This window comes from Cucurbita moschata, unplaced genomic scaffold (assembly GCF_002738365.1).
Source record: "Cucurbita moschata cultivar Rifu unplaced genomic scaffold, Cmos_1.0 Cmo_Scf00002, whole genome shotgun sequence".
Lineage (NCBI taxonomy): Eukaryota > Viridiplantae > Streptophyta > Magnoliopsida > Cucurbitales > Cucurbitaceae > Cucurbita > Cucurbita moschata.
In genome coordinates, this window is record NW_019268518.1 from 5,122,607 (window position 1) to 5,134,825 (window position 12,219).

Here is a 12,219-nt window from a genome sequence, read left to right on the forward strand (position 1 = left end):
TTTTTTTTTTTTTTTTTTTTTTTGAAAAATGCATGATTCCTAACACATTAGTGATTGACTGCCCATCATTTCACAATTCCACCCATAGCTGCAAAATCAAGTAATCTCTCCAATGGGAAATCTCAAAGGTAGGTAAACGATATAACACCGGGAAGACCGATACTCGATATCTTTTATAAGAAGGAGAACGAAACATTCTTTATAAGGGTATGAAAACTTCTCACTAACAGGCACGTTTTGAAAACCTAGAGAGGAAACCCGAAAAGGCAAGCCCAAAGAAGACAATAGCTACTAGCAGTGAGCGGGATAATAAGTTCAAAGATGACAATGTTTGCTAGTTGTGAGCTTAGGATATTACAGTATTCCAAATCACAGACCTTTTAATCCATTTATTGTTTACATAGTCGTTCTCGATCGAATAGGGTCAAACCTAGGAGATATTTTTCTCAAATTTGCACTGAAAAACTTTCCCCCTCTAGCTCTAGTTCTTGTTCACGATTCCTTTATCATACTCACTTATCTGAACCGAAAGATGGACTACTTAACACGACTACGAGATGAAATAAGAAACAAAATAAGCAATAACATCTCTCATAATACATAAAACAAGTTTTGGGCTACCTCGAGGGCTTTTCTTTTTGATATCTATGGTTGTTCGAGCACGTCTCGACAACATTAACGGAACAACTGTATAACCATATTAATATACGGGTCGAAAATGTCGAGAAACCTAATGAAATCAATGAAAACGACCAACGAGTTTCTTAAATCGAAAGTGGTGGAGTGTCAAGCTTGGGAGACAAGTTTAGATGAAGAGGTGGAGTGTCTAGCTCAAAACTCATTGTGAAGTTGTTCAAAAAGACAATGGAAGCTTAGCTTGAATCACAAGCTTTAAAAAAAAAAAGATGTCTTTTTTTATGTCTCCAAGCTTTTAGGCTGTCTGTCTATGAGTGTATCTCACCAACCATTGTGCTTCAAACCATACCAAACACAAATAAGGCTAAGCTATGACCTATTTTTACGGTAACCATATCTCTCGAGCCAAACCCAATGCTGTCGTAACTTCTCGAGGTTCGTATCGGGTTGGCTCGTTCTCGGAGAAATATTAAGGGACTCTTGAAGAAAAAAAATCCTATGTTTCTGAAACTCGTAGAGTTAATTGGTTTGTATCAGGGATCATCGAGTTTATAAAACCTGTGTTTTGGGGTGACTGACAAAGTAACGTCTTCGTTAAATATTACAAACCAAAGTAATTTAGGTCACGACGCTCTCTCGAGAACTTTCATGTAATATACTCGTGCTTCCATTATGGACGAAAGTCGAGGAAAGAGTTAACAACAAACTATTTGAGAGTATAGACCGTGTAACGACAAGGTTGTCTCCATAGATGTCTTTAAAATTGCTATCCTTAAATTTCCTCAAATATTAAAAGGCTTTGCTCCCGTAGGCCCATACAAGCTTTTGGGCCCAAAGATCCAAACCAAGGCTCAATAAGCTCGTAAACGCTAGCCCATTGAACCGGCTCATTGGCGCGCTGCCCTTGTTTTGCTTCCTTTCCCTCGTCGCGCATTTTACATCTTCTTCGGTCGATTTCGATTCATTTCACCACTCTCGCTTTCCTGGTTTGCTCGAAGGCGGCCATTGTAGAGGACTTGAAAGCTTGAAGGTAAGTCTATAGTCCCTTTTTCTTGTACTTCTCGTTCTTTTTTCGATTACGAGTTTTCAGTCTCAGCATTGAATGACTGAGTAACGATTAACGAATGTCCGTTGAGATAGCTAGAACGATTATCTTTTTAGGCTTTTGAATTTGTATTTTAATCATGAAATTTACGGAGTTAGATCAAACGAAATGACGGAGGACAAGCGGAACATTCTTGACCATTATCGTCGACAGCTAGCTGCGAAGTTTGAGTTGAAGCGGAAGCTTTTCAAAGCCGTTTGCAATGATCCGAGTCTTCCCAACGATGTGCGAGAAGAGCATCGTTATAAGCTGTCGAAATTGCCAAGGAATAGTTCGTTCACTCGACTGAGGAATCGCTGCATCTTCACCGGTCGACCTAGGGGTGTCTATCAGCTTTTCCGTGTTTCTCGTATCGTCTTCCGTGATCTGGCATCCAAAGGTCTTATTATGGGTGTCAAGAAATCTTCTTGGTAGATACCGGTACGAAATTGTTCTTCAATTTACATTTTCATTCGAGCTGTATTTGATATCCCTTTCATGCTGGCGGAGTCTTAGATAGTTCAATGTTTAGTGTATGATAATGAAAGTAGGTATAGAACACATACGTTGTATTAAGCTCCATTTACTTACTGATGAATGCTTGTCTATGATAAAATGATTTGTTAAATATTGAAAAATGGAATTATTTTATTGGTAACATGGTATTAGACGGGTCAGCCATGAATTTTTGTTTTCCATCATCAACATGCTCGGCCAATGGAAGTTTGATCTTACTCTATAGTCAGTGAAATTGATTGTGATAGAGATTGATTCATCACCGTCTGTACAAAACATTAATGATGGGATCTGTTAGCTTAGCTGTTTTCACTAGAAGCTGCAGTATTTTGCTGTTAAAGATTAAGATGCAGTTTCTGGCTTGATTTATGTTTGCACTCACATTTTTTACTTGGTATGTTTAGTCCAAATATACAGATCCGGGTTTCTCTTTAGTTTGTTCATTCTCATTGCAGTGGTTGAAATAATTTTCGTACCATTTTCTTACTACTTTTTTAGACTTGAAGAAACATATGGCTAAATATTCAAGAATGTATAACTTGGTATCAATATTCCTTACGTTTCCTCTATTTCTATAAGATGATATTAGTATCTCACATACCTTTCCTTCCAAGTTTCCTCATCTTTGTACCAGATAAAAAACTTACACTCTGTATATTTAACTTGGTGTCATAAGAATGTCTTTTCTATTGAGGAGAAACAAACGGGGTAAATAATTTGTGCCCTATCTTTTTATCATAAGCTCGGTTGTATCTTTTTATTTATTTGCTATGATTTAATTTCTACTTGTGGTGATCCACTTCAACCACTAATAAAAAGCATGTAAACAACCTTACATGAACAGGGTATGTACTATAGGTTGAGCAAATGTGTCCTCGAGTTCCAACAAATACGAAGCGTGTAAACAACCTAACATGAACAGGGTATGCACTATAGGTTGAGCAAATGTGTCCTCGAATTATAACAAATACAAAGCATGTAGATGCTGTAGCCACTGAAGTATTGTGGTCATGTTCCATGTTCTTTGGTTGGTTTTGTTTACGCTGACTGGTAATTGTGCATCATGTGCAGGTTGATGGTAGAGACTTTTGTCGTCGGGGATCAATTATCATTGTTGGGTTGTTATATTTCTAAAAGATTCTCAATTCTAGACACTGGAAAGGGTGATGTTAGTTGTAAGTTCCTTGGACATGTGTATTCATGCCCGTTTACATGTATGACCAAAGAAGAGTAAAGGTTTTTTCCTTATTCAATAAGGGTTTTCTGGTAGACTGTTACTAATCTGTTGTATTGTTCTGATATAAAAGGTTATTTTACCTGCCATCGAGTTGTTTTGCACTATCTTTGGTTATCATTTCCTCTTTTACTGCATTTTCATCTGAGTTTCAGCCAAGATGGCCTAGCAAAGAGTCGATCTAAATAGTAAAGGGCTTAGAGTGTATAGTTTCGAGCCCACCTTCCTAGGATTTAATATCTTACAACTTACAAGTTATCTCGACAACCAAATGTAGCAGGGTGAGATAGTTGTCTCGTGAGAATAATTGAGGTGCATGTAAGCAGATCTAACACATGGATATTAAACAATAAATACTTCATCTCCCTGCACTTTTGTCAATTATTATCTTCATTACATAGATGATTGCTGATGCATATGACATGTGTAGGTTCATCCCATCTCATTTATATGCTGTCTTTTTCATACACAGATTATGTACTATTGCCTATCAATTCCCATGGGAACTATTGAGACATTGAACCTATGTCTACCATTGTGAATGCAGAGACTTAAGTTCAACTAATTAATAATTAGCGCAATTAGCGTCGGGCATGAATGTTTGTGTAGGGGGGGGCTAAGCTTATCAGTCGAGGCAGATTCAGCTGGTTACAGGTAATCTCAATTATGACAACTCTATTACCTTTCTCATTCATTTAAGATTCCAAATGCCATTTATATTTCTTTACTACTCGTGTAATAGTATATGGGGCGTAAAATAGGAAAACATGTAAATTATGTGTTCTTGTCTTCCTAAACATGCCCAGGCTTTAGATCAATTGGTAGTAGGGGCAAGGACGATTAGGTTAGCTTTGAGGAAGATTAGGAACAATGTGGTCCTATGTGATTTGTTTTAGCCCTATGCAGCTCCTGTTGCAATATATTGGTGCAAAACAATGCACCCTCCGTGTATTGTGATCAATGTATTAACAAGATCTGTTCTTCAAAAGCATGAAAACAAAACAAGCTTATATGCTATATACTTACTATGCTCTTCCTGAGGATTGATAAAAAGAAAAGAGGTCAAATGATATTGATAATGTAACTGTCCAAGCCCATTGCTAGCAGCTATTGTCGTCTTTGGGTTTTCCCTTTGGCGCTTCCCCTCAAGGTTTTTTAAACGTGTCTGGTAAGGAGAAGTTTTCATATTCTTATAAAGAATGTTTCGTTCTCCTCTTCAACTGACGTAGGACCAGATAAAATCTCCAAACATAAGGTTTATCCTTCTAGACCGGTGATTTTTGAAGATTATGTTTGTCTTCATATGTACGTTTAATGTGATGTCCCACATTGGTTGGGAAAGAGAACAAAACACCCTTTATAAGGGTGTGGAAACCTTCTCCTAGCAGATGCGTTTTAAAGCCTTGAGAAGAAACCCGAAAGGCAAAGTTCAAAGAGAACAATATCTGCTAGCGGTGGATCTGGGCTGTTATATTTAAGTTTTTGTTTTACAACTTGGGCTCGTTCTCCAAGCCCTGTTTCTTCTCCCTCCCCCACCCTCCTCGCTTCCCACTCCTAGTTCTTTCTGCCATTGTTATCGTCGTTGTCATTGTTTTTACGGTTGTTTCTGCATCTGTTTTTAGTTTTTTTAACCACAGTATAGGAATTTTTCTCAACGCTTAGGGTTTTCTTTTACTGTCTGGAAAATGATTCTCAAGGTCTTGAGGGAGCTTTTGCTCATACCCCGAGCAAGTCAAAAGCGCCGGAAAAGCTTATTAATGAAAAAAGAAAAAGGTTTGAGAAGACGCAAAGACTATGGATGGAGAAACCATAGAAAAAAAAAACAAGTGGGATTTTGATTTCAATAAAATGTCCTTTTAGAAAGTGGCTTTTTATGCTTGCATTGCCCCCTCTCATTTAATTAACTTCAGAACTTTTCATTTTATAATATCCCTTTATAACTATTAGACCAAGAATTCAAATCAATACCTTTTAACACAAAAAGTAGAGATACCTTAACGAGTACGGAGTCGAGAACGTTCTCGATGAACCAAATAATTTTACTTTGTGTTTACATATATTTGAATTTGGTGCTATGTGATATTGCCTGCTCCCTCTGTCTAAGTGACTCAGCTTCTCATTGTCTAGGTACTTTATACATATGCTTCGAGTCAAGCAGTACATCTCGTTCCATTCTCAACATGTGATGATGAGACTAAAGAAATCATTCAATATAATTCGCTCGGTCGTGGTCATATTCGTATAAGGTAAAATTTCTTATAACTACTATTTAATAATTTTTTCTCTTAATTTGACAGAATTTTTTTTAGTCAATTGAATTATGCTGATCATGTTTATGAAACATGTTAAAGAATTATATATATATATATATATATATATCTATATAAGTATTAAATGGTGGGAATTTAAGTTGAATTGATTTATGGTTGGGTATAAATGAGATGGGGCCTTGTTTGGGGCAACTGTACCTGTCGCTTTCATACTTGGCGGAGGCCTAAGTTTAAAGGTTAAAAAAAATATATTATAAATAGTCATGATTCATTTGTATTGAATTTATGTTTAGGAATCTATTTTTACAAAATTCTAAGTTTTAAATTTTAGACATAATATATATTTTAATTTTACATAATATCAAATATGTTAGAGATATCTTCATTTAACTAAATATCGTATATTTAAATTTGGTGATCATATCCGAAACATTAATGTATATGATTTTCATTTAACATTTGACAAATCATTAATATATATATTAAGTTCATCAATCATTTGCCTTTTTATTTATTTATTATTATTATTATTATTATTTGCTAACTAAAGCCCAAAATTTTTCCATGAAATAAAATAAAATAAATCACCCTCCAAAATTAGTGGGAAAATGGGTCACCACACCATGGCAAAAGTCATCCTAATTATGTTGAGAGAAATTCAAAAGAAATCATTAAATTCCAATAAAAAAAATTAAAAATTAAAATTAAAAGGACCCTAGCTTCTTAATTTCTCATCATGCCACTCGAAAAAAATATTTGGTTTTTTAAATATTATTTAAATTTGGAAATATTTGTACGAAAATTGATTTTAAAGATATGATTATAATTTATGATGTAAAATTAGTAAATATAATTAGATATAGTGGGTTAGCGAGAAGTATGATTTATTTATTTATTACATAACTAAATATAATAAATTAATTTATTTTGAAGATTTAAAAAAATAAAAAGCACTACCTCAACACACGCATCACTGTCTCCATCCTCACCTCCTATTTCAATATATACTGATATCAAACATAAGAAATAGGACAATATTTTCTAACGGTGGTCTTGGACCGTTACAAATGGTATATTTCAATATATACTGATATCAAAGATAAGCTTAAAGAGGACAATATCAGCTAACGATGGTCTTGAACCGTTACAAATGGTATCAATACCAGTTCCAATAACCCTACAACATTTAAAAGTTTTTTTTTATTATTATTAATTTAGCTATCCTAATTAAAATGTTGATTAAAAAAAAAAAAGATAATATATAGTTATAAACTATATATTATACATGATTTGGCATGAAAAGTAGATGTGAATACGTGTACAACGAGTGGTCCAATAAGCGTACAACAAAACAAAGGGTCAAATATTTGGGGTAGTCGTTTTTACGTGTTGAATATATCTATTATCTATGAAATCATTACTTGACTCATTCACACGTTTCCAAACTCACCCATTCATTTTTAATTCTTTTTTTTTCTCCTTATTTGTTTCTATTTTATTTATTTTTAATTTTAATTTTGACTTTTATAGTGGAAATGTATACCGGAAATAATATATAATTTTTATAAACATTTTTATTTTTAATTTTAACCAATATTGAAAAACGCATATGATCATTTAAAATTAATAAATAAATTATACAAAACACAATTTAAATTAATAATAATTTCTAAAAGTCCCCGTGGAAAATGTGATTTTCACCTTAAAATACATATTAAGAAAATAATAATTATTTAAACATTTATTTACTTCTCTAATAAATGAACAGTCATCCAACGTGTTCACTTCTCAGCCACCTATTTTATTCTCTAATGGTAATTTTTTTTCATTTATTATTTTAAAAAATAATTATTTTAAAATTTTTATTAAAAAGTGTAAAAAATCATAATAAATAATATATTTTGTAAGCAAATATTTTACCGACATAATTTTTAAAAATTTAAATTTTAATATTACAATCGATATATTTTTCATTTAAATAATTATATTTATATTAAACGGATAATTATTAATTATGAAAATAATTATATTAATTATGAATATTTTATTATTGATAAAAAAAAAAAAGGTAAATGCGAGAGAGTTGAGTGGGAAGTAAAAGTGGGAGAAAATAAATAAAATAAAATAAAAAAGGAAAATGAAAAAGCGACACTTTAATTCCACTCGTTTTCGGCCTTTATTTATTTATTATTATTTATTTATAATATTTCTTCCTTCTTCCCTGTGGTCCAAGTCTTCACTGCACCTTCGTCGCTACTTCCTTGGCTTCTTCTTCTCTCTCTGAACTCTCATTCTTCATCTCCGCTGGAAGACTTCTGGTTGGGCTTCTGCGCCTGTATGTATCTGATCGGTTAGTCCTCTGCTGCTTCTTTTTTGTTTTCCCTTCAGCAATCTGTCTATTTATGGATATTCTTCATCGATTCTTCGACTTTCCGAATCTGGTTTTCCAACTTCGGGAGCTGTGTACTGATTTCATGTTTAACTTCGCAAATCGCCCGAAGGTTGGTGGATTTGAGAGTTTTTGCTGTGTTGCTGATTGTATTCGCTGTGGAGGGAGTAGATTTTGAGTGTTTGGATTCTGTTCTTTTACTAGTTTGAAGCTTGTGAATCTGTCTTTTTTTTTTGTTATTGTGAAATTGTGAGTTGCAGTTTGGTGGCTGTGGAAATCTGGTAAAGATCCAATTGGAATTGGAATGTTATGAGTTTCTTCTTCTTCTTCTTCTTTTTTCATTGTAAAGGGGGAGGAAAGCTTGGAGAATTTTGATTCGATTGGTTGAGTTAGTGGAATGAACCTTTTTATGATATGGAATCTTAATTTGATTTGTTATTTCATCGATTTTGCAATTTTGTGCTTGCTTATGATTTTGAGCGTGATTGGTTCTGTTTGTAGTTTTAGTGTCTTGGTCTAACAGACTTTGAACATCGTCTTTTGGATTGTGTCTTATGAATTTTCGGTCGGAGAAAATTCCTTGGTTGATGGATGTTCCTCTCGTTCTGCTACTGAAGTTTTTGTACTATAAATTTCTATTAAGTTAATTAATGTTTATGGTTTTCTTCTTCCCCTACAGAATAAGGGATGTGGTTGTGAGCTTCTTAAACATCTTAATTTTCAAATTGTGGAAAGATGGTTTCAGAATCTTGGTTTCGCAGTCTGTGGAAGCCTCAGAGAAAGCGTGATTCCAGCACGCAGAAGGTTGTTATTGGAGTATTGGCATTTGAAATTGCTAGCTTGATGTCCAGGTTGGTTCATCTATGGCATTCTTTGAGCGATAAGCAAATTAGGAGGTTGAGGGAAGATATAACTAATTCATTGGGCATAAAGAAGCTTGTGTCGGACGACGATGAATATATTGTACGTTTAATATGCTCCGAGATGACGGAGAATTTAGCTCATGTGGCTAAATCTGTTGCCAGGCTTGGGAAGAAATGCAGTGATCCTAGTTTGAAAGTCTTTGAGCATGCTTTTGATGAGTTCCTTCAAATTGGTGCTGATCCCTATTGTTGGATATACTCATGGAAGAAGATGGAAAAGAAAGTGAAAAAGATGGAGACCTTTATTTCAGTCAATGCAAATTTGTATCAGGAAATGGAGATGCTTGTAGAACTCGAGCAAACTTTCAGGAGGATGAAGGTTAACGATGGCACATGTTCGGTGAACCTAGCTGATTTTCGAAAGAAGGTCGAATGGAAGCAGCAGGAAGTGAAAAATCTGCGAGAGATGTCACTTTGGAGAAGGACCTATGATTACACAATTCTTCTTCTAGCTAGATCTATATTCACAATATTCAGTAGGATCAAACATGTGTTCGGAATCGAGCAGAGCGCAGGGATTGATGAAACAAATGATTCACGAGATATGAATTCCGACTATATAGCACGTAGTCAATCAGTTTCGTCGCTAATGCAATCCATGGTCCATCCCTCTGAGAACGGACTTACTAAATTTGCATCAGGTCCTCTAAAGAGGTTTACAACTAAATCTGGGCCGATTTCGAAAACAGCTAAGCCGAATAATTTTTATTCAGGTCCTCTTGGCAGCTCTGTTACAAAATCAGGTCCTATTTTCGGCCCTGTTTCTGGAACAAATAGAAACTTCAACTCTTATTCGGGTCCTCTCACAAGTTCAACGATAAGATCGGGTCCAGTTTCTGGAATAGACCATAAAACCAATCATAAGAATTGGTTTGCCGGTGGTTACTCTTCCCTATTTAATGGGAAAAAATCTCATCAGAAGCCAAATAGACTGACTCAAGTTGGACCTTTTAAAGGATGCATGATGTCTGGCCCTAGTTCTACGGTCACCAATTGTCACATTAGTTCAAATGGGCATCATTCACAGCTTATCAATGGAGCCAAAGATGCTGGAAAGATAGTTGATCCTTGCAACAAAGCCAACCCTTGCAGAGAGTTGCTCGGTACCAAGTGCCGATTGTTGGACGCCCCGCCCGAGACTCTAGGTGGAGCTGCTTTGGCTCTGCACTATGCAAATGTCATCATTGTAATTGAGAAGCTTGCTGCATCTCCTCATTTGATTGGCCTGGATGCTAGAGATGACCTCTACAATATGCTGCCAGCTAAAGTTCGAGCTAGCCTTAGGGCAGCCCTAAAGCCATATGCCAAGAGCTTGGCTTCATCTACCTATGACACCGGGCTTGCAGTTGAGTGGAACGACGCAATAGCTGGGATATTAGAATGGCTTGCTCCACTGGCTCATAACATGGTTAGATGGCAATCTGAACGTAGTTTCGAACAACAGAATTTTGTTTCCAGAACTAATATGCTTCTTGTACAAACCCTTTTCTTTGCCAATCAAGAAAAGACCGAAGTCATCATTACCGAACTTCTTGTCGGTCTGAATTACCTATGGAGGTTTGGTAGGGAACACAATGCGAAAGCTCTCAATGAGTGTGCCAGCAGTAGAATACATGACGAACATTTGGATATCGTCAGGTGACATTCTTTTCCATTCTATTGGTATTGGTAACTGAAACTGCACCCTAGTCGTCCAACGACAGGAGGCCTCCTCAGCTCTACAAGACCGACATCGACCAATTGGAAGCAGCACCAGAGAGAGAGCCACAACCGTCGCTACTTGGTTACATTATCAGTACTCCAATACCAGAAGTCGCTATCGACGAGATAGGTTTGAGCTTTTTAACATTCTTTTACTTTTATATAGAGTTATTCAGCTTGTGCAATTGAGCTTTACTCCCATCCTCGTAAAAGTATGGTTTGCCACTATTAAGTCGTCACTCCTTGAAAGTTGTATATGTATCAGTAATACGTTTTCCAGGTATGTAAGATATCTACTATACATAGGCTTGCCATTACATATAGAAAATCGCTCGAGACCGAGCACGATGCTTCCAAGTAGAATTCTTCACAAATTTTTATAATCCATTCCCTTTCTTATTCAATATATGGTTGTAAATTTTGTGATTTGATCTTAAATAGTTTCAGCTTGGTTGCCAGTTATCAGGAACATTGATTCTTGCCGTGGCCATTCCTCATGGATTTCATTGCGTGTTTGACTGACATTGATTTCTAGGTATATTTCACAATTTCTTGGTGCTCTCTTTAATTCTCATCCTTATCCACATGTAGTCTTCTAGTGACTCGATTGTGAAAGATCCTGGTGGATTAACTTCGAGCCATCTTACACGCACATTGATCCTGGTGGTTTAACTTCGAGCCATCTTACATGCACATTGATTATTATGATGAGATAGTTGACTGATTCAACTATATTTGATTGTCAAGATAGCTCGTAGGATATTAAACTTTAAGTTGGTGGTCACCATAGATTGAACCTATTCTCTCGTAGTTTTTTACCCGCAATTTATTTGTTCTTATTTCTTGTTTGGGCGATAATACCACCGCGAACCACAACGTGAATCCACGAGATTCTCGGGTATGTGGTCCTTTCTAGGAATTTAGGCATGGAAAATAGGGCATCACAAGTCTCAATCTTGAGTCTTGGCTACTTGCCTTCCACTTGTTGTGGTGTGAGTGGTGAAATGAATCAGCATCCTTCTTTAAGATGGAACAATGAAGGAAGATATGGTGTTGGAATTTCATCATTGCACCATCACAATTATCCACCAACTAGGGCACACAACAGAATATTATGATTCCTTTCAAGTTCTTATATTGCTTCTGAATTTTTCAACTTAGAACAATGCCCAAGTTTAGTTCCCAATGAGTATCTTTTTCTTTTAAAAGTACTCTGATCCAAATTCAAACGTCGTGATCCACGAAGAAGTGTTTATAGTAACATGAGTGCTTCAGGTCATGTCGAGAGCACTCTCAAACATTGACGTTTGAATCCATAAAGAAGTGTTTATAGTCACATGAGTGCTTTGGGCCATGTTGAGAGCACTCTCTCAAACATTACTCAAGTTTTTTGAATCGATAATTTTCTCGAGTGTCTCGTTTTGTTAAATTTAAATTTAATTTTAAAGATTAACTTGTACGTTTTG

General features: G+C 35.5%; 1 protein-coding gene and 1 long non-coding RNA gene across 6 annotated transcripts; both read left to right on the forward strand.

The window, feature by feature from the left end:
• Positions 1-1,538: 1,538 nt before the first annotated feature.
• LOC111456694 lies at positions 1,539-5,733 on the forward strand. The gene is made up of 4 exons (XR_002712811.1): positions 1,539-1,666; positions 1,840-2,161; positions 3,308-4,124; positions 5,598-5,733. It is a non-coding gene; the product is annotated as an uncharacterized LOC111456694 (long non-coding RNA).
• Positions 5,734-7,951: 2,218 nt separating this feature from the next.
• LOC111456644 lies at positions 7,952-11,935 on the forward strand. 5 transcript variants are annotated; one of them, XR_002712800.1, is made up of 3 exons: positions 7,952-8,090; positions 8,809-10,883; positions 11,201-11,935. XR_002712800.1 is itself a non-coding variant. In XM_023098628.1 (2 exons), exon 2 carries the CDS (start codon positions 8,865-8,867, stop codon positions 10,692-10,694), a length of 1,830 nt encoding a protein of 609 aa, XP_022954396.1. In that variant the 5' UTR covers positions 7,952-8,090; positions 8,809-8,864; the 3' UTR covers positions 10,695-11,157. The 5 variants fall into 5 exon arrangements, 3 of the variants coding, with proteins under 3 accessions (XP_022954396.1, XP_022954408.1, XP_022954409.1); XR_002712799.1 differs by having other exon boundaries at positions 11,220-11,935; XM_023098628.1 differs by lacking the exon at positions 11,201-11,935 and having other exon boundaries at positions 8,809-11,157.
• The last annotated feature ends 284 nt before the right edge of the window (positions 11,936-12,219 follow it).